This window comes from Bos grunniens, chromosome 29 (genome assembly GCF_055505025.1).
Source record: "Bos grunniens cultivar Pamir isolate PY7600 chromosome 29, Bosgru_T2T1.0, whole genome shotgun sequence".
Taxonomy (NCBI): Eukaryota; Metazoa; Chordata; class Mammalia; order Artiodactyla; family Bovidae; genus Bos; species Bos grunniens.
In genome coordinates this window covers 25,067,904-25,089,778 of record NC_141193.1, presented here as the reverse complement: position 1 = coordinate 25,089,778, position 21,875 = coordinate 25,067,904, and the positions used below count along the sequence as shown (strand labels likewise).

At 40.5% G+C, this 21,875-nt stretch overlaps 1 protein-coding gene across 8 annotated transcripts in view; it reads left to right on the top strand.

The window, feature by feature from the left end:
* The first annotated feature begins 1,608 nt into the window (after positions 1-1,608).
* UEVLD (UEV and lactate/malate dehyrogenase domains) overlaps positions 1,609-21,875 on the top strand; it is a 54,937-nt gene continuing 34,670 nt past the window's right edge. For 5 of the 8 annotated variants that reach the window (XR_015157984.1, XM_086385132.1, XM_086385130.1 and 2 more), the window contains exons 1-3: positions 1,923-2,046; positions 9,670-9,754; positions 17,171-17,236. Coding sequence is in view for 4 of the 8 variants with exons in the window: in XM_086385129.1 (XP_086241255.1) it covers positions 2,005-2,046; positions 9,670-9,754; positions 17,171-17,236 (193 nt within the window). In the remaining 4 variants the exon portion in view is untranslated. Of the gene's footprint in view, positions 1,817-1,922; positions 2,047-9,096; positions 9,192-9,669; positions 9,755-17,170; positions 17,237-21,875 lie in introns of those variants that run through there. The other 3 variants (XM_086385131.1, XM_086385128.1, XM_086385134.1) reach the window with 2 other exon arrangements.

Genomic DNA, 21,875 nt, shown 5'->3' with positions numbered 1-21,875 from the left:
GAGCCACCAGGGAAGTCCTTATACTCCAATTAAAAACAAAAGCAAAGAAACAAAAGACTGCTTGACCCAATCCCCAGGGTTTCCTATTTAAGTCTGGGGTGGGGCCTTAGAATGCATATTTCTGTAAAGATCCAAGTGATGCCGAGGAAGTCTGGGGACCATACTGGAAGGATCATTGCCCTAAACCATCTGTGGCTCCCCCGTGTCTTTGAATTGCTTCCTCACCTCTTCATTTGGCTTCAGCCACACTGGCCTCCCTGCAGTTTTGAGTTTCCCCAAGCACACACCTGTCTAAAGGCCCTGGATGTTCTGTAACACGGAATGCTTAGTCTGTCAGGGAGACCTACCCTTACCTTCTTACCCTGCCTTTTAAAAATCTATTCCCCACAACATGTAATCACTTCAACATATGGTCTCATTTACTTAGTATATTTATTGTTTTGCTCTTACTAATAAAAGAATGACATCCTGAGGACTGCCAATACTTTTGTCTATTTTGTTTACTTCTCTATCGTCAGATCTAGAAAAATACTGTAGGGGAGCAAAATTCGCCACCCTAAAATGTGTCCCTTTGGTAGGAGGATTAATTTACAATGATTATTTTTAAAGCCCAAGAGACTCAGGAAGACTCTCTGACCTTCCCCTAACTGTCTCAAAGGTTTTAGATAGAGGGTCTGTTCCCCAGTTAAGCTATCACCCGCAAGGAATATGAGCTAGGCGTGGTGGGAGTAACTGGGCAGAGCCTAGAAGTCAGAGTCTCCTAGGCTCTGCAAGGTTCAGCAAATATTTGTTTATCAAACATTTACTTTTCATCTCCATGTAAACTGTCTCCCCTTTGAGGTTTCAAACCACAATCTCCAACATCCTCTTTTGCAAAGGCAAAAGCTGAAGATGGTATTTAAGGTGGTGGCTTCAGCCATTATGGTTACTCACAGTTCTCCTGGGTCTCTCCCAGGTATACGTGTTATTAATTTTAGTCTGATTTTCTCCTGTTTTTCTGTCTGGTGTCAGTTTACTTTTTAGACCAGCGAGAAGAAGCTACAAGAATAGAGGAAAATTTCTTCCTCCCCAACAGTATCTAGTAAATAGTTGATGTTCAACAAAAGTTTGTTGAATAAATAAGTGCTCCTTCCAACCTTTCATCATCATCTACTAATACAGTCACAGTATTCCTACCTGTGGTTCTTTCTATAAATACAATCACCCTCCTGCCCACACAACCTCTTTATAGTTACAATAGGAAGCTCTGGAGACTGGCTTAAACCAGGGTAAGCTGGTAAGTAACTCATTCAAGCAGACCAAACAAGGCCAGCAAATTGCATCTCTTCGTCTTACGGCTCCAGATGACCTTATCCACGAATCTCCTACTTTTGTCTTCAAAATCTTTTTGTCACCTGACTTTTTCCCTCTTTCTGCCACCAGCGTGGTTATGCTCTGCCCCGCCCCGTCCCGCAAAGCCAACCCCTTCCCCCACGTTGCACAACCCTCACTCAGCTGTCTTACCTCCCAGTTTTAACAAGGTTCTAGACCTGTTCCGTTTTCCTGTCTAGCCCCCCCGAGGATTTGCTTTTGAAGTTCCATTACCTCTTCCTTTCTAAATGCAACTACAACTCGGGGGTCTTGATCTTTCTCCATACTCGGCCGAATTTAACACATCCTTCTCGAAACTCTCTCCCCAGAACAGCGCCAATATCTTCTACCTCCTTTACTGCCTCTCCTCGGGTCCTTCCTATTCCTTTCTTCACAGATGTCCCCGAGTTTCCCTCCAGCAAGCCGGGTCACGGTTCCGTGGGCGCTCACGGTTTTCCGCGGAACGGTGATCAGACTTCGGGCGGAGCTTGGCTGAGCCCAGGGGTTGGACGCGGGTGGACTTTCGAGCCTGGGAAGGGGCGGGGTCTAGGACCGCTCGGGAAGTTTGGTCCGCAGCAGCCTCCGTCCAGGGAAAGTGCGGAAGGAGATCCTGGGGCTGGGGTCGCGGAACCGGTCTCGCGGTCTTGGCTGGAAATGGAGTTCGACAGCGAGGCTCTCAGGCGACTCCTTGGCAAGGTGCGGGCAGCCGGCCAGGCAGTGTCTGGGACGCCGGGGTCCCGGGGCGTCCGCCCGTGGCTGGCCTACTTCCTCGGGGCGTTTACCGGCTTTTCTCGGGGCTCGGAGACAGGGTGGGCTGGCCTGAAGCCGGCTGCGGGGAATGGGTGCGGTGCGGCCGCGGCTCTGGCTCCCCCAGCAGTTCTGAGATCCCCCCAACCTCCACCCGCTCTTACACCTTCTCACGCCACCAGCTTCTCTCTGTCTCAGCGTCCAGCACTCGCCTATCTCTTTAACCACGCCTTTCTCTCAGCAGAAATGGCCTACCCCCACCCACACCCTTCTGTTTTTGACTTGAGTGTTCATTCTTTGGGACTCAGATGTTACTCCCTAGGAGACAGAATCACTCCCTCCTCTCTCCTTGCTTTCGGATGTATCGATTATCACATCGTGGAGTAATTATTTCTGTACAGACCTTACTCTTTGAAGGTGAACTTCATGGTGGCACAGACAGTGCCATATTTATTCCCTCATCTAGCCCTGTGCCTGACAACGACGGGGGTGCTGAGTAACTGCGGTAAATGAGAGACTGGTGTAGATTTGGGAATGAAAACAGGGTTGGAAGGCCCAGAAGAGATCCTCTTAACGTTGAAGTGTTGACTGGGAGGGCTGACCTAGAAGTCTGACCTGCAATTCTAGGACATGACTAAGGTCAGATTCCATGTTACACCAGGCTCTTAGTCCAGGCTGTCTGATTCGCCACCAGTGTACAATCTGAGGCAAACTTTTCCACCAGTTTCTTAGTTCAGTGATTCATAACGCTTTTTAAGACTTCCCTATGGGGAAAGCGTACATTTGTGACGTTTTTGTTGGGTTCGTGTCTTTTTAATTGAAAATTTTTATATGCCTGATTTGGATGATTTTATCTATTGTGACAGATGTGTAGGTCTTGTAGGAAAAGAAATATCATCGTACCTAGCGTTACAGGCTTTCTGGCTCCTCTTCAGAGAATGTTAAATTAAAAGAATCACTCTATCAAGTTTTTCAATGAGGGGAGCATGGTGTATTGTCCAGGGAGAAGAATTGCTGAAGTTGAGACGAGAAAAAAAAAAAAAAACTTCATAATTTTGGTGGGACTGGAATGCAGGAAAAAGATAAAAGAGAGACAGTGATTTTCTCAAGGGTTGGAGCAGAATAGTTGAGGAAGGTTTTTATCAATGCATAGGATAGTCTGGCACATTGGTGCTTAATAAATGTCTGTTGGATATATAAATTAAGGAAACCAGTTAGAAACAAGTCAGTCTAGCAGATATTTCCAAAGTTCCTTAGTCCTTGAAGTAGGCAAATAATATAACAACTTAATATTTAGAAATAATTTTAGTGCTGCAAATTTTGTGAACAGTACATTAAAATCAAGCAACTGTATGGAGAACGTGAAAAATCTTGAAAACAAAGGAAACCTTATAAATATTCCTGCGTAGATAAATATTCCAACTTCATGGATATGAAGATACCTGCTTTCTCCACGTTGATCTATAGAGTCAATGCAATTCCAATCAAAATTCTAACAGGGTATTTTGGGAAATTTTCAAACTGATTCTAAAATTCATTTGGAAGGACAAAAGGCTGAGAATAATCTTGACATTCGTATAGAAGATTAGGTGTGGGGCTTGCTCTACCAGATATCAAGACTAGTAATTGAGACTTAGTGTGGTATTGGTACAGGATAGACTGATTAACCAGGGGAACAGACTAGAGGGCTTGGAATCATGTTCACATATGTTTTGAAAATACTGTATAAAACAGAAGAAGCATTGCAGAAAACTACAGAAAGGAGAATACAGGGACAAATGATTATCCATGTTGGAGAAAATGAAATTGGACCTTACTAACTAACTAAAAATTCCCCTTGGATTAAAGATTTAAATATAAGAGATGAGCTTTAAAACATATAGAGATAAAATGGAGGAGAGAATCTTCATGAACTCAGAGTATGCAAACATTTTTTAAACAAGATGTAAAATACTCGAAGAGACTGATAAATTTGACTGCATTCAAATTAAGAACTTTTATGTATAAAAAGACACCATGAAGAGAGTGAAGAGGCAGAATACAAACTTGGTGAATAATATTGTAATGCATAATTGAGAAAGTATTGGTATCCAGAATATATAAATTAGCCTACATATCAATATTAAAACCAATACAAAATTGGACAAAAGGCATGAATAATCATTTTTTGAAAAATAAAAGAAGACAACAGGGAAATGAGTGTTTGCCCAATCCATTAGTAACCATGGAAAAGCAAATTGAGACCATGGTAAAACACCATTTTCTCTCACTATGTGGGTGACTTAGTTGCTCAGTCTTGTCTGATTCTTTGTGACCCCATGGACTGTAGCCCACCAGACCCCTCTGTCCTTGGAATTTTCCCAGCGAGAATACTAGAGAGGGTTGCCATTTTCTCCTCCAGGAGATGTCCCTGACCCAGGGGTCTCTTGCATTGTCAGGCTAATTCTTTACCACTGTGTCACCTGGAAAGCCCCACTGTTGGTTAAATGGTTATTATTTAACCATTTGGGGAAACAGCTTGGGCTTTTAAAAATTAATTTGATTATGTCTATTTTATGTCCTTCTACATCTCAGTAGATGGAGAAGGCAATGGCAACCCACTCCAGTGTTCTTGCCTGGAGAATCCCAGGGACGGAGGAGCCTGGTGGGCTGCAGTCCACGGGGTCGCTAAGAGTCGGACACGACTGAGCGACTTCACTTTCACTTTTCACTTTCATGCATTGGAGAAGGAAATGGCAACCCACTCCAGTGTTCTTGCCTGGAGAATCCCAGGGACGGGGGAGCCTGGTGGGCTGCCGTCTATGGGGTCGAACAGAGTCGGACACGACTGAAGCGACCTAGCAGCAGCAGCAGCACATCTAAGTAGATACCACAGATGATTCATAATATATGAAGCAAGAGACATTTGCAGAATTATTCATAATTCAAAATTAGAAACAATCCAGATGTTCATTGATGGAAAGATAGTTCTATATTCATTCACACAATGGAAAACACTACTCTGCAGCAGTGAAAATGAATGAAATATTACAACATGCAGCAATAGGAGTGAACCTTAGAAACATTATGTTCAGGAAAAAAGTTGGAGATTATATACAAAATTATATTTTAATTAAACCAAGAAGCAGCTAAGCAATAGAGAGTGGTATTTAAGGATGCACACAAATATGGTAAAAACTATGGAGGGGGAAAGGCAGAGGAATATGACTATACAATTTAAGGTAGGCAGTTGAATGGTTGAGAGAAGAAAAACCCAGACAGATGTGATGGGATTGGAAAGGTCTGTGCTGTCCAGTAGTATGGTAGCCACTCACCACATGTGGCTTTTTACATTCATCAAAATTAGATAAAATTAAAACTTGAGTTTCTCAAGTCACACCAGCCACAAGTGTCGGTAGCCACACGTGGCTACTGTATTCAATAGCACACACAATGATCTTTTCCATTATGGCAGAAAGTTTTGCTGGACAGCACTGGAGGGTAGGTTGGTTTATAAGTGTTTATTTTTCAAAATGTGTATATATGTACATACGTGTTTATGTGTGTGTATATATATATATATTCTTTAGTATATATTAAATACTAGGTTTGGAAAGATTTTCTGGTTCCCTAATTTCTATTTCTACCTTCCCTGGCTGAGTTACCTTGAACAGGTAACTTAACCTAGATTTGCTCACTCATAAAATAATAGGATTGGACTTAATTTGTAAGATTCCTTAATGCTTAATTTGTTTAAAAAAATGAAATGATGCCATAAAATACTCCTCAGTGTACAACACTTGAGCAGTGTCATACAAGAGTACTCTGATGTTCATAAATATCAGTCTACTAAATAAGCATATTGCAGTGGAGCAGATTAAGATTGAATGTTAGTAACTTCTCAGTTTTTCAGTCGTACCCATTTTTTAATATATAATTTTATTTATTTGTTTATTTTTGGCTGTGCTGGGTCTTCACTGCTGCACAGGCTTTTCTCTAGTTGCAGTGAGCAGGGGCTGCTCTCTAGTTTCGGTGCATGGGCCTCTCACTGAGGTGGCTTCTCTTGCTATGGAGCACGGCTCTAGGGCGCATGGGCTTCAGCATTGCAGCATGTGGGTTCAGTAGTTGTGGCTCCCAGGCTCTGGAGCACAGGCTCAATAGCGTGGCACGTGGGCTTAGTTCGTGGCATATGGAAACAGGGATCGGACCCATGTCTCCTGCATTGGCAGGCAGATTCTTTACCACTGAGCCACCAGGGAAACCCCAGTCATAATGATTTTTATGATAGTATAATTGTTTTAGTTTTAGGATTTCATAGGCCAGTTTTCCTCTTTAGTTTGCTGCTTGCACCCTTTAAGCAAATGGCATTGTCTGAGGTATATCTTTATAGAATGTTACACAGACCTCTCTTAGGTGGTATAGGAATAGTAATGGATTATATGTTAATAGTCATGGATTATATTTACTATTACACTAAGAAGATACTCTAGTTCATATAGACTAAAAGTGACATGACTTTTTTTTTTCTTTTTTGGCTATGCTCAAGGCACGCAGGATCTTAGTTCTCCAACAGGGGATTGAACCTGGGCCCGTGGCAGTGAGAATATGGAGTCCTAACCACTGGACCTCTAGGGATTTTTCCGTAATATATATATTTTTTAACAGATAAAATAGATCTTTTTCATCAAGAATGAAAATCACCTATTTGACTAGTAATGGTACTTGGGTTTTCAAGCCGTAACAAAGAGTGCTTTTGCTCTTTTTCAACAGACTTTCGTATTACTTTGCAATTAGATCAATTCTAATATATATCCCTATGCAGCCATTGGAGAAGGCAATGGCACCCCACTCCAGTGTTCTTGCCTGGAAAATCCCATGGATGGAGGAGCCCGGTAGGCTGCAGTCCATGGGGTCGCGAAGAGTTGGACACGACTGAGCGACTTCACTTTCACTTTTCACTTTCATACATTGGAGAAGGAAATGGCAACCCACTCCAGTGTTCTTGCCTGGAGAATCCCAGGGATGGGGGAGCCGTCTATGAGGTCACACAGAGTCGGACACGACTGAAGCGACTTAGCATGCAGCCATTAATTATTATATTCTCAGAGGATGTTAAGAATGTAGAAAACAGCATATAATATCAAATAGAAAACAAAAGAGAAATGATATGATTCATAATAAATGTGTAATCCAAGTACATCAGTGCAGCTTTTTGTACATTTGTTTAGTGTTTAGAACTGGGATGATTTCATTCACTTTTGATTTCACTGAATAAGGAACACTGAATCTGGGATTCATGTTTACCCTGCTGTAGTTTATACGGGTCGACCCTTTATTTTAGTGATCTTAGTGATTGATACCCCTGTGGATCATAATTGCTTTCTATATCCAGTCTACTTGTATGACTCTGTCTCTCTGCTGGCTGCCATCCAGTTAGCCTACATTTATTGAAGGCATGCTGTGCAAATTGCTGTGGGGAACATACAAAGATGAGTAAGAGTTTTCTGTTTTCAAGTTGTTAATAAATGATATACTTTTTCTTCTGTCAAATTTTTTCCCCAAAACAAAATGACCTTCTCCTAAAATGACCTTCTTTCTTCCCTCTGTTTTCCTATACTGTTCTGGGCTCTAACATGAATTGTAGACAGATCTTTTCCGAGGCCTTTCTGTAACTTAGATATGCTGTCGATTCATCATTTCGTGTCTGCACTTACGGTTGTACACACATTTCATTTAATACCTCACTTTTACAAATGTTAATCATGAGATTTTCATACTTTGCTGCTGAAGTTGTCAGGTGGTAGAGCTATATCTCTTGCACATGAAAAATTGATCTTGTACATGAAAAAAAAAGATTCAGAGAGAGGAAACAGGCTCTGTTGGAAGTTATTCTTGATTTTCTCCTAGTCACCTCCAGCCCTAGGCACTCACTAATCTGCTTTTTGTTTCTATGGATTTGCCTATATTTGTACTTTATATGCAAGTCATTTAATATGTGGCTTTTTGTCTGTTTTCTTTCGCTTAGTATGTTTTCATGATTTATCCATGTATATATCAGTTCTTTATTCATTTTTATGGGTGAATTCCATTTTATAGATACATCATACTGGACATTTGGATTGTTTTCCTTATTGACTTATAAATAATGCTGCTATGAACAATTGTGCACAAGTTTTTGTGTGGACATGTTTTCATTTTTCTTGGGTGTATGCCTCAGAGTGGAATTGCTAGGTCATACGGTAACTCTAACAGGTTTCCCTAGTGGCTCAGTGGTGATGAATCCACCTGCCATTGCAGGAGATGTGGGTTCGGTCCCTGTGTTGGAAAGGTCCCCCAGAAAAGGAAATGGCAGCCCACTCCAGTATGCTGGCCTGGGACATCCCACGGACAAAGGGGCCTGGTGGGCTAAGTCCATAGGGTCACAAAGAGTCAGACACGACTTAGCGACTGAGCAACAACAGTGGTGACTCTTCTTTAATCTTCTGAAGAACTGCCAGACGCTTCCACAGCAGCTGCACCGTTTTACCTCCAGCAGTGGTGTGTGCGTAGACGGTTCTGATTTCTCCTCATCCTCTCCCACATATTGTCTGTCTCTCTTATTGTAGCTTGTCTTTTGATTATAGTATGACTCTTCTGATTTTTTTGTTCTTTTTTAAGATTTTTGGCTGTGTTCTTTGAATTTCCATATGAATTTTAAGATCGCTATGTGAATTTTTGCAAATGAGCAAAAAAAAAGTCAACTGGGATTTTAATGTGAATTGTTGATCATTGAATCTGTTGGGGACTATTGCCATCTTAACAATATGAAGTTTTCTGATGTAGCAACAAGGGATGTCTTTCTGTTTACTTAGACCCACTTTAATTTCTTTCAACAATGTTTTGTAGTTTTTAGAGTCTGTTTTGCATCTTGTTAAATGTATTCCTAAGTATTTTATTTTTTTTTGATTGTTTTCTCAATTTCATTTTCAGAATGGTAATAGACTCTTAATATACTTTTTTTTTTTTTCATTTAATCCCCAGCACAAATCTAAGAGGTGGAGTGTAGGAGTCTCCTTCTTTTTGCCAATGAGAAAAGATCAAGGAAGTTAAATGATTTTACCCACAGGGCAACCAAGGTAGTGTTTCTGAGACTACATCTGAATGAATGAGGAGGCAGTTCTCTCAGCCTGACTGCAAACCCTTGCATGCTTTCTGTTCTTTCTTTGAAACTCAGTTATAGTACCAGGAAGGGAAATTCAAGGTATCTCAAGTGAATGAGGTATTCAGGCATGAGAGGTGGATCTTTAACCATGATGTCAGGAGTGTAATTTCATATAGATATTAAAGGCCCAGGCGCTGGGTTTGAGCTCTGGTTTCACTTGCTATCTAACTCAGCAAGTTATTTTGATTCTCTAGCTTTCGTTTTCTATAAAGTCGAGCAGTTATAAGCCCTACCTACTTCACAGGGTTGTTATTAAAGCAAATACTATTCATGATTGTAAAACTCAGAGCCCAGGGCCTAGCCCATAGTAAGTGTTCAGTTAAATGTTAATTTGTAATTATTCTGTTGCCTATAGTTTTATTCTTATTCTGTGTTCATTTTTCTCTTTTCAGTACAAGTTCAGGGATTTAACTGTGGAAGAACTGAAGAACGTAAACATGTTTTTCCCACATTTCAGATATTCCATGGATACATATGGTAAGAATCATTTACTCTAGTTTTTGCTCCATTATTAAACTATTAATTATTTGTTCTTAGAGAGCTATAACTGTGTTATAATTTCTCATTTCTCTCTTTTACCCCCTGATTCTGAGCTACACTTTATGACCTGTGGTTTTTAAGGAAACTTGAAGTTAATAAAATTTGTATTGTATTAGTTTCCTATTGCTGCTGTAACAAATTAGCACACAGTGTCTTGAAACAAATTTACTATCTTACGGTTCTGTAAATTAGAAGCCCAGCATAAGTCTCTGTAGGTTGGAAACATTGGTAGGTCTTAGTTTCTTTCTGGAGGCTCTGGGAGATTAAAAAAAGAGAAAAGGCAAAAAAGACTCTACCTTTTTTAGTTTCTAAAGGTTGCCCATATTCTTTGGCTCAGAGTCACTTTCCTCCATCTTTAAAGCTAGCAATTTGCATCTCTCTGACCATCCTTCACAAATCTCCACAGAAAGTGTTTTCGGCTTAAAAAAATTTTTTTTTTTTAATCTGTTTGGCTGTGTTGGGTCTTCATTGCTGCGCACGGCCTTCTCTACTTGCGGCAAGCAGGGGCTGCTCTCTAGTTGCGGTGCTTGGGCTTTTCTGTGTGGTGGCTTCTCTGGCTGTGGAGCACGGGCTCTGGAGTTCTCAGGCTTCAGTAGTTGTGGCGTGTGGGCTTAGCTGCCCCGGTCATGTGGGGTCTTCCCAGACCAGGGATTGAACTGGTGTCCCCTGTGTTGCAAGGCAGATTCTTACTGTCTGGACTACTGGGGAAACCCAGGTTCTCTGCTTTTAAGAACCAATTGTGGGGCTTCCCTGGTGGCTCATTGGTAAAGAATCTGCCTGCCAATGCAGGGAGCATGGGTTCATGCACCAAACTATTGAGCCTGTACTCTGGAGCCTGGGAGCCGCAACTACTCAGCCCATGTGCTGCAACTGCTGAAGCCCACATGCCTTAGAGCCCATGCTCCGCAAGAAGAGAAACCACTGCAGTGAGAAGCCCACGCCCTGCTACTAGAGAGTAGCCCCCACTGGCCACAACTGGAGAAAATGCTGTGCAGCAATGAAGGTCCAGCGCAGTGAAAAATAAATAAATAATGAAGAAGAAAGAACCAAATGTGATTAGCTTAGATCCACTCTAATCATACAGGATAATTTCCTCAGGGAAATTGTCAGGGTCCTTAACTTAATTGCATCTAAAAAAGTTTCTGTGCCAAGCAAGGTAATATATATATGTGTGTTCCAAGGATTAGAGTTTTGGACATCTTCAGAGGCCATTATTTTGCTTATCACATATATGGTTGCTAATAAATTAATAACGTTTTAGTTATCTTTTTAGCTTAATATAGAGTCTGGTTACCTGAGAAAGGTTTTACTTCTTCATCTTTCAAAATTTCTGACCCCAGTCCACACTTGGAAATCCATTTTCTATCATAATCCCATGTATACATAACTAAAATATTATGTACACTCTGGCATTTTCTATTCCATCCCATTCGAAAACAAATGGTGATTAAGACTGACTAAATTGATTTCAGGACTTATGAATTAGTCAAAGCACAGAGTTTTGAAAACTTTATATGAGTATGTTTTGTATTTGAATTAGCTTGAGTTAAGAAAATATATCGAATTCAGCTTCATGTATTGGGAAATTTGGGGTGTTAATTGAAGTATTTCTTAGGAATAGCTAATTTTTGTTTTGTTTTTAATTAATTTATTTTTAATTGAAGGCAAATTGCTTTACGGTATGGTGTTGGTTTCTTTTTTTTTTTTTTAATTCTTATTTATTTATTTAATGAATATATTTGGCTCTACCAGGTCTTAGTTGTGGCGTGTGGGACCTTAATTCCCTAAGCAGGAATTGAACCCAGGCACCCTGTATTGGGAACATGGAGTCTTAAGCCAATGGGCCACGAGGGAAGTCCCTGGTGTTGGTTTCTACCTAACATCAACATGAATCAGCCACAGGTTTACCCATGCCCCCTCCCATTTGAACATCCCTCCCCATCCCACTGCTCTAGGTTGTTGCTAGCCCCGTTTGAGTTCCCAGAGTCATACAGCAAATTCCCTTTGGCTATCTATTTTACGTATCAGTTCAGTTCAGTCGCTTAGTCACGTCCAACTCTTTGCAACCCTATGGACTGCAGCACGCCAGGCCTCCCTGTCCATCACCAACTCCCGGAGTTTACTCACACTCATGTCCATTGAGTCAGTGATGCCATCTAACCATCTCATTCTCTGTCATCCCCTTCTCCTCCCGCCTTCAATCTTTCCCAACATAAGGGTCTTTTCAAATGAGTCAGTTCTTCATATCAGGTGGCCAAAGTATTGGAGTCTCAGCTTCAACATCAGTCCTTCCAATGAACACCAGGCCTGATCTCCTTTAGGATGAACTAGTTGGATCTCCTTGTAGTCCAAGGGACTCTCAAGAGTCTCCTTCAACACCATAGTTCAAAAGCATCAATTCTTTGGTGCTCAGCTTTCTTTATAACTCTCACATCCATACTTGACTACTGGAAAAACCATAGCCTTGACCAGACAGACCTTTGTTTGCAAAGTAATGTCTTTGCTTTTTAATATGCTATCTAGGTTGGTCATAGCTCTCCTTCCAAGGACTAATTTAATTTCATGGTGGTGGTCACCATCTGCAGTGATTTTGGAGCCCCCCAAAATAAAGTCAGCCACTGTTTCCCCATCTATTTGCCATGAAGTGATGGGACTGGATGCCATGATCTTCGTTTTCTGAATGTTGAGCTTTAAGCCAACTTCCTCACTCTCTTTCACTTTCATCAAGAGGCTCTTTAGTTCTTCTTCACTTTCTGCCATAAGGGTGGTGTCATCTGCATATCTGAGGTTATTGGTATTTCTCCCAGCACTCTTGATTCCAGCTTGTGCTTCTTCCAGCCCAGCATTTCATGTAAGTTAAATAAGCAGAGTGACAATATACAGCCTTGACATAACTCCTTTTCCTATTTGGAACCAGTCTGTTGTTCCATGTCCAGTTCTAACTGTTGCTTACTGGCCCGCATACAGGTTTCTCAAGAAGCAGATCAGGTGGTCTGGTATTTCCATTTCTTTTGGAATTTTCCACAGTTTATTGTGATCCACACAGTCAAAGGCTTTGGCATAGTCAATAAAGCAGAAATAGATGTTTTTCTGGAACTCTTTGATCCAGCAGATGTTGGCAATTTGATCTCAGGTTCTTCTGCCTTTTCTAAAAGCAGCTTGACCATCTGGAAGTTCACGGTTCACATATTGCTGAAGCCTGGCTTGGAGAATTTTAAGCATTACTTTACTAACATGTGAGATGAGTGCAATTGTGCAGTAGTTTGAGCATTCTTTGGCATTTCCTTTCTTTGGGATTGGAATGAAAGCTGACCTTTTCCAGTCCTGTGGCCACTGCTGAGTTTTCCAAATTTGCTGGCATATTGAGTGCAGCACTTTCACAGCATCATCTTTCAGGATTTGAAATAGCTCAACTGGAATTCCATCACCTCCACTAGCTTTCCATTGTTTGTCAGTACCATCTTTCTAGATTCCATATATGTGTATGAGTATACGATAATTGTTTTTCTGACTTACTTTACCTGTATCATAGACTCTAGGTTCATCTACCTCATTAGAATTGACTCAAATGTGTCCCTTTTTATGGCTGAGTAAATGCTCAAAATTCTCCAAGTCAGGCTTCAACAATATGTGAACCATGAGCTTGCAGATGTTCAAGCTGGTTTTAGAAAAGGCAGAGGAGCCAGAGATCAAATTGCCAACATCCGCTGGATCATGGAAAAAGCAAGAGAGTTCCAGAAAACATCTATTTCTGCTTTATTGACTATGCCAAAGCCTTTGACTGTGTGGATCACAATAAACTGTGGAAAATTCTGAAAGAGATGAGAGTACCAGACCATCTGACCTGCCTCTTGAGAAACCTATATGCAGGTCAGGAAGCAACAGTTAGGACTGGACATGGAACAACAGACTGGTTCCAAACAGGAAAAGGAGTACGTCAAGGCTGTATATTGTCACTCTGCTTATTTAAGTTATATGCAGAGTACATCATGAGAAACACTGGGCTGGAAGAAGCACAAGCTGGAATCAAGAGTGGGAGAAATACCAATAACCTCAGATATGCAGATGACACCACCCTTATGGCAGAAAGTGAAGAGGAACTAAAGAGCCTCTTGATAAAAGTGAAAGAGGAGGGTGAAAAAGTTGGCCTAAAGTTCAACATTCAGAAAACTAAGATCATGGCATCTGGTCCCATCACTTCATGGCAAGTAGATGGGGAAACAGTGGAAACAGTGTCAGACTTTATTTGTTTGGGTTCCAAAATCACAGCAGATGGTGATTGCAGCCATGAAATTAAAAGATGCTTACTGCTTGGAAGGAAAGTTATGACCAACCTAGATAGCATATTCAAAAGCAGAGACATTACTTTGCCAACAAAGGTCTGTCTAGTCAAGGCTATGGTTTTTCCTGTGGTCATGTATGGATGTGAGAGTTGGACTGTGAAGAAAGCTGAGTGCCAAAGAATTGATGCTTTTGAACTGTGGTGTTGGAGAAGACTCTTGAGAGTCCCTTGCACTGCAAGGAGATCCAACCAGTGAATTCTGAAGGAGATCAGCCCTGGGATTTCTTTGGAAGGAATGATGCTAAAGCTGAAACTCCAGTACTTTGGCCACCTCATGCGAAGAGCTGACTCACTGGAAAAGACTCTGATGCTGGGAGGGATTGGGGGCAGGAGGAGAAGGGGACGACAGAGGATGAGATGGCTGGATGGCATCACTGACTCGATGGACGTGAGTCTGAGTGAACTCCGGGAGTTGGTGATGGATAGGGAGGCCTGGCGTGCTGCGATTCATGGGGTCGCAAAGAGTTGGACACGACTGAGCGGTTGATCTGATCTGATCTGTACCACCTTCTATGGTGGCTGTATCAATTTGCATTCCCACCAACAATGCAAGAGGGTTTTCTTTTATCCACACCCTGTCCAGCATTTATTGTTTGTAGATTTTTTCATGATGGCCAAAGAATAGCTAATTTTATGTGTGGAAAGAAATGATTAGATTTTGGCCCATCTGTTTCTTGCCTTTCTTGAATAACACCCTGGCATCTGGTACATAAATGCCTGGGATGGGGGATTTAACAGCTACTATTTGTTGAACACCAAATATGTTTCAAAATGTTTTATCTATATTATTTTACATACTCTTTTACAACCAGAACTGTGAGGTGAGTATTATCATCTTCAGTTTTCAGAGAGTTTAAATAACTTGCTTACGATTACACAGCTAGTTAGGCATGGGCTTAGAGCTTGTACTCGTGTTCATCTTGCCCTCTGCTTAAATAATAAATGTTCTTTTATGATGTCTTCCTTCATCTTATAGATTTAAAGCTTTGTTGTACCAGTTAATTCTTTATCTCTTTTCTCTCATCTAGAGAAATGAGCTGTGGTGCCATTAAACCCTCAAGCTATAGAATTAATATTGCCAATGTACATTTTGTTACTGAAGACAGTTTTGGTCATGTATTATTATAATCATTTCTCTTTTGGCTTTTTGAATAATTTGCTTGGACAATGACTGTAGTTTCTGTACCACATTTCCAGATTGTTCTGTGTCCCTGAGAAACAATCTCTGTTCTACTCCTCTGTCCATTTTAGTTTTTGCCTGAGAGTGACCCCTTCACCTGCTGTTATTTTCCACTCATATAGTTCAAGGTAAATATGTGTACTTATGTGCACTCTTGGCCTTGAGTTTTCTGTTAGCCTAGCTTTTCCTCTTCTCCCTTTCTGATAAGTCATCAAATCTATTTAGACTTTTTTCTTACACTGCCCAAGTAGTATAGTTAGCTACTGAGGTCTTAAAAGGACCTTGTTCTAAGGCAGTTTGACAGTTAGAAACCACATGTAGTGTTTTCTGTATCCAGGTCAGAAAATAGGGCATTAGCTGTCCGTCAGTGTGTTCCAATTATTGATGGATAAGTTGAATCTTCAGGAATGTGAAGACTGAAAAAAGGTTGAGAATAATGGAGTTTGAGAAGTCAAAGATTATTAGTAATCTTTCTGAAAGGTCACTTTCAAAAATAAAACCTTTTTTTCTGATTATAAAATTTATAATCTGATATCTGAAAGTGATTGTTAACTGATGTTACTTAGACCTGACAATTATATGATAGCGTCCACACATTTTATAATCCTTTATTTATAATGGGTTTTCACATGGCCTCATTTGATCCTTGTGACAACTTTGAGATGCAGTCTTTATTTTACAGATGATGAAACTGAGGGTCAAAGAGACTAACCAAAAGTCATATGCCTCTGTTGCTGGAAGTAATCAATAAACAGTCTGTAATAGGAATAGAAAAGAGTTTTATTTTATTTTATTTATTTATGCCTGTGCTGGGTCTTCATCGCTTTGTGTGGGCTCTCTCTAGTTGCGGCGCGTGGGGGCTGTTCTTCGTGGCGCGCGGGCGTCTCACTGTGGCGGCTCCTCTTGTTGCAGAGCGCAGGCAGGCCTCAGTAGCGGCAGCACTCAGGCTTGGCAGTTGTGGCTCGAGGGTTCCAGCGTACACGCTCCCTAGTTGTGGTGCACAAGCTTAGTTGCAGTGCGCCACGTGGTATCTTCTGGACCAGGGATCGAACCCGTGTTCTCTGCATTGGCAGGTGGATTCTTAGCTACTGAGCCACCAGGGAAGTTCAGAAAGGAGTTTTATTCAAGCCAAGCTGAGGATCATAGCTTAGGAGACAGCCTCTCATAAAGTTTTGAAGGGCTAGTCTGAAGAAGCATGGTTTTTAGCACAGTTTTATATGTCAGAACAAAGAACATCAAATGTGACAGGGGTTCATTGCTTCAGGGTTTCAAAAAAAACATTCGTGAGCATACACACAGTGAGTCAACATGGCCTTGACACCTGTGAAGGGATTGATCACTGAAGGAGTACTAGCATTGATGTTTTAGGGAAGAGGGGCATTTATCTCTGTCTTCAAAACAAACATTCTTTGCTTCTGGACAACGTATCCTTTTCTTTCACTGTTAAAACAAATTTAACACGATGTATGTTTAAGGGGCCACAAAACTGGCTATTCTAGTTAGCATAAAGCTTAAGTTAAATAATGTATGAGCCAGGATGACTTCCCCATATCTCAAAATGTAAAAGTTTCTTCCATCACCTCTAAGTAGGAAAGCAGGCCAAGAACTTGGGATTTAATATCAAAGTCCTGTGTTCTTTCACCTACTTGCTCTGCTTTCTAAGAGAACATCATTTAGTACTTTGCCCTTGTCAATGTATTTACTGATTCGTAGATTATGGTATTTACAAATTTTGTGTTTCTGTATGTGTGTATGTACATGCATGCACATTAATAATACAGTTCTTCCTACTTCTGATTGCACTTTTTGGGACTTTTTTTTTTTCTTCTAGTTTTCAAAGATAGTTCCCAGAAAGACCTACTGAATTTCACTGGTACTATTCCTGTGATATATCAGGGTAAGTATGGAAGTTGAGAAAATGTGGGAATTTTCTAAAAGAGCAATTTAATTAGAACTTGTATTCATTTAGTTCCATAACATTCTCAAAGTACTTTTTAAAGAACATTTTAAAAAGCTGGTTGATTTTTAATTAAGTAATTATTTATTTTTAATTAATTTTTTTGGCACACCATGTGGCTTGTGGGATCTTCATTCCCCTGACCAGGAATCAAATCCTGGCCCCCAGCAATGGAAGCCTGGAGTCCCAACCACTGGACTGGCAGGGAATTCCCTCACTTAAAATGTAAATGATCTATACTGAACCTTACTGGATATAGCAGAATGCTGTCCCAGAGAAGGAAGGCCTAGGTGTTAATATCAACAAATTCAATTCAGTTCAACAGATATTTATTTATTGAATGTCAGCTGTCTGCCTACTACCCTGTTAGGTTTTGAGGTACACAAGTGATCTGGACAGACATAAGCCTGTGCTTGTGAAGAGTTTACTCTGCTTTCCATAGCAAACTGCAGGGGTTCCACCTTTTTTTCCCATTGTATGTTTTGTTCCCCTTCCTTTGCCTCTGTATGATGTAGCATTATCCCTATTCTGTAGGTGAAATTGAATCCTGGTCACGTGGTTTATCTGAGCCCACATAGCTGGTTATCAGACTGGAACTTAGAACTCCAATAGGAAATTTTTAAAACACAGAGCCCATTAAAACTCAAAAAAAGCAACACATTTTCAGATGACCTGACAGGTTAAAATAGTTAAGTATTGGCCTAAATAGAAAAAAAAAAAAATCACTAACTAATCACTAACTAAATCACTATTAATTCATAGTTCTTAGCAACCCCTGTGATTTCAAGGGTAGTTGCATATCGACAGAGGAACTTATGGATTTAAATGAATCATTGCTTGTTAAATCATGTAGGGAGGTAACAAGAGGGCATAAAAGTTATCTTAAAATGTTACTCGCTGGCCCTCTGCATCTTCCTGGAGCTGTAGAGTCATTGATTCTGATGCTAATAGTAATTCCAAGGTAGTAATGTAATACGTTTTCATTTTGTAGTACACCCTTTTTTTCCCTTTTGCTTTTGACTAGAATTATATCAACTCCTTGTGATGCACACTAGTTATTTCTAAGCTGATAGGAGGAGGTCAGAGTGTATTATCTTTCTCGTCTGTAAAGTGGGCCAATGGTAGAGCTTAACTCTAGAATTTTGAGGATTAAATATGCTGCTCTTAAATAAAGCTCTTGGCTTTTACAGTTCCTGGCACATAGTAAGTGCCCATTATTATTTCTTGCCTTTGTTGCTCTCTTCTGGTTACTAGTTTTATTAATGTAATAATACATACTGGGCTTCCTTGGTAGCTCAGTGGTCAAGAATCCACCTGCCAGTGCAGGAGACACGGGTTTGTTGTCTCCTCAGGGAAGATCCCACATGCTGAGGACAGCTAAGCCCATGCCCTACAACTGTTGAGCCTGTGCTGTAGAGCCTGGGAACTACTGAGCCCATGTACCACAACTATTGAAGACCAAGTGCTTTAGAGCCCGTGCTCTAAGAGAAGCCACCTCAATGAGAAGCCCGTGCACTGCAACTGCTCACAGCAATTAGAGAAAAGCTGTGCAGCAAGAAAGACCCAGCACAGCCAAAAATAAATAAATAAAAAATTTTAAAATAGAGGCCAAGTCTTATCAAATAAAATTTTTGAAAATACATGTTTATGCTAAAAAAATTCAAACAGTTGAGAAAAGATGAGGTTAAGCTTATATCTAACCTCCCATTACCCAGTCCTAATCTGCAGGTAAATCTTCTGTTGCTATTTCCTAATATATACCTGCAGAAATTTTTTGGATTATTTCTTATCCCTCCAGATTGTGTCAAGGTTGTGATACACTTTTTCTTCATTCACCCATTCTTTAGAGATGTGTATCATACCCATCTGAACTTTATTTACAGCTAACTCAAATTATTTTCTTATGATATAATTACTTTTAATCCAACGACTTTACCAGGAGTTCTGAATCTTCGGTAATGAATTACTGAAAGTAAATGGGCAGGCTAGGAGGCAGGGCATTTGCTGACAAAAAGGAATGAGAAAGAAGGAAGAAGGGCAGAGAGAATACCAGTAGTGAAATCTTACAAGTTCAGTTCAGTTCAGTTGCTAAGTCATGTCCGACTCTGCAACCCCATGGACTACAGCACGCCAGGCCTCCCTGTCCATCACCAACTCCCAGAGTTTACTCAAACTCATGTCCATTGAGTTGGTGATGCCATCCAGCCATCTCATCCCCTGTCATCCCCTTCTCCTCCCGCCTTCAATCTTTCCCAGCATCAGGGTCTTTTCAAATGAGTCAGCTTTTCGCATCAGGTGGCCAAAGTATTGGAGGTTCAGCTTCAGCATCAGTCCTTCCAATGAATATTCAGGACTGATTTCCTTTAGGATGGACTGGTTGGATCTCCTTGCAGACCAAGGGACTCTCAAGAGTCTTCTCCAACACCATAGTTCAAAAGCATCAATTCTTCAGTGCTCAGCTTTCTTTATAGTACAACTCTCACATCCATACATGACTACTGGAAAAACCGTAACTTTGACTAAATGGACCTTTGTTGGCAAAGTAATGTCTCTGCTTTTTAATATGCTGTCTAGGTTGGTCATAACTTTTCTTCCAAGGAGCAAGTGTCTTAATTTCGTGGCTGCAGTCAACCATCTGCAGTGATTTTGGAGCCCTAAATAATAAAGTCTGTCACTGTTTCCACTGTTTCCCCATCTATTTGCCATGAAGTGACAGGACCAGATGCCATGGGAATCAGGCTCACACGTGCTTTGTCATGAGTGTGATATTAAAATGCATAAATACTGCTGGGGAGGGGCATTGATGGAGGCAGCAGAACCTTGATCAACCAGGAAGATAACTTCAGTAGACATTAGTCTCCTTTTCTTTAAAGGGTAGCGATTAACATTAGAAAATGGCTACATTGAGATTGGGACTACCACTCCAAAACAAAAAAATTGCATGGCCTAAAGAGTGGCTTGTAAATGTTTGATTGTGATCCACAATAAGAAATACTTTTGTATGCATAGTTATATATGTATATAACTAACATTCCATACTACCTGCCATTGTATTTTTCTGTTTGATTCCATTTAAAAATTTTATTGTTTGCAGTCCACTAAATTAATTTCACAAGCTATTGATTGTGACCAGCCTTTGAAAAACACTGGTCTAGAGTATATAATGTTAGAGTGAATTCTGGAGGAATGTGACGATGTGTCTCAGTACTTGTCAGTCATTTTGTGGTGCTGTGATCACATGACTTTATAATCATAAAGTTAAGTTTGGACCAACAGCTGTGTCTGTTCCCATACTGTAAGTACTTAGGTGCTGTGTATGGTGTCTGGTGTAACTAGACTTATTGTGGTGATTATTTTGCAGTATATAGAAATATTGAATCATTATGTTGTATACCTGAAACAAATGTGTTATATGTCAGTTATACCCAAATAAAAACAAAATTTTAAAATACTTCAATAAAGTTAGAAGAGGAATATGGTTCTGAGAACTGCTGATATAAAATAGTAAAAATCGTACCAGGACATTACTATTATGTACTGACTTTGAGTCCTTTAGAATTACATGGGAAGCTTTTAAAAAATGTTGTCCAGACCTGGTCCCATTGAATCATAAACTTGGGGGGCAAGGACTGGGTATTGGTATATTTCAGAGTTCCTAAAGAGTTTCTAATACACAGGCAGAGCTGAGTATCATTGTGCTTAGGGGAGAAGGAAGCAAGATGAAAAAAAATAGAGGATTTCCTTAGTGAGAAAAGATTTCTTCAGTAGAGGAGACAACTTTTTATTTATACCTTGCTTATTTCCAAAATGGGTTTGAAGAAAATTTAAAAAATTGCCAAACCATCATGGTACTTACTGTCCTTCCCATGTGGCTTGGTGGTAAAGAATCCTCCTGCCAATGCAGGAATTGCGGGTTTAATCTCTGGGTTGGGAGGATCTCCTGGAAAAGGAAATGGTAACCCACTTCAGTATTCTTACCTGGGATCCCATGGACAGAAAAGCCTGGCGGACTGTAGTCCATGTGGTCGCAGAGTCAGGCATGACTTAGCAACTGAGCACAACATGGTACTTACCATGTCATGTACTATTCTAAGCATTTTATGTACCTTAGTTGATTTTATCCATAACAGTCCTATGAAGTAGGAGCTTTTATTACTCTTTTTTGTATAGGAAGGAATTGAGGCACAGAGGAATTAAGTAACTTGCCTAAAATCCTATAACTAGTAATGTGTGGAACTAGGATTTGAACCTAGGCATTCTTGCTCCTGAGCAGCCGTGTTTGAAATACACTGAAAAACATATGCAGTAAGACTATGAAAGCAGGAACAAATATCGGGAGATCCAATGGAAGGGTTAAGGTAATTGATCAGATTTCTAGTTTAAGGTTAGTTTTTGCACTTGAGTTTAGCTTTGGGCTTCCTCTAAACCAAAGCAATCAGAGATTTTGGCTCTCACACCTGACATGAAGAACCGATTCACTAGAAAAGATGATGATGCTGGCAGAGACTGAAGGCAGGAGAAGAAGGGGATGACAGAGGATGAGATGGTTGGATGACTCAATGGACATGAGTTTGAGTAA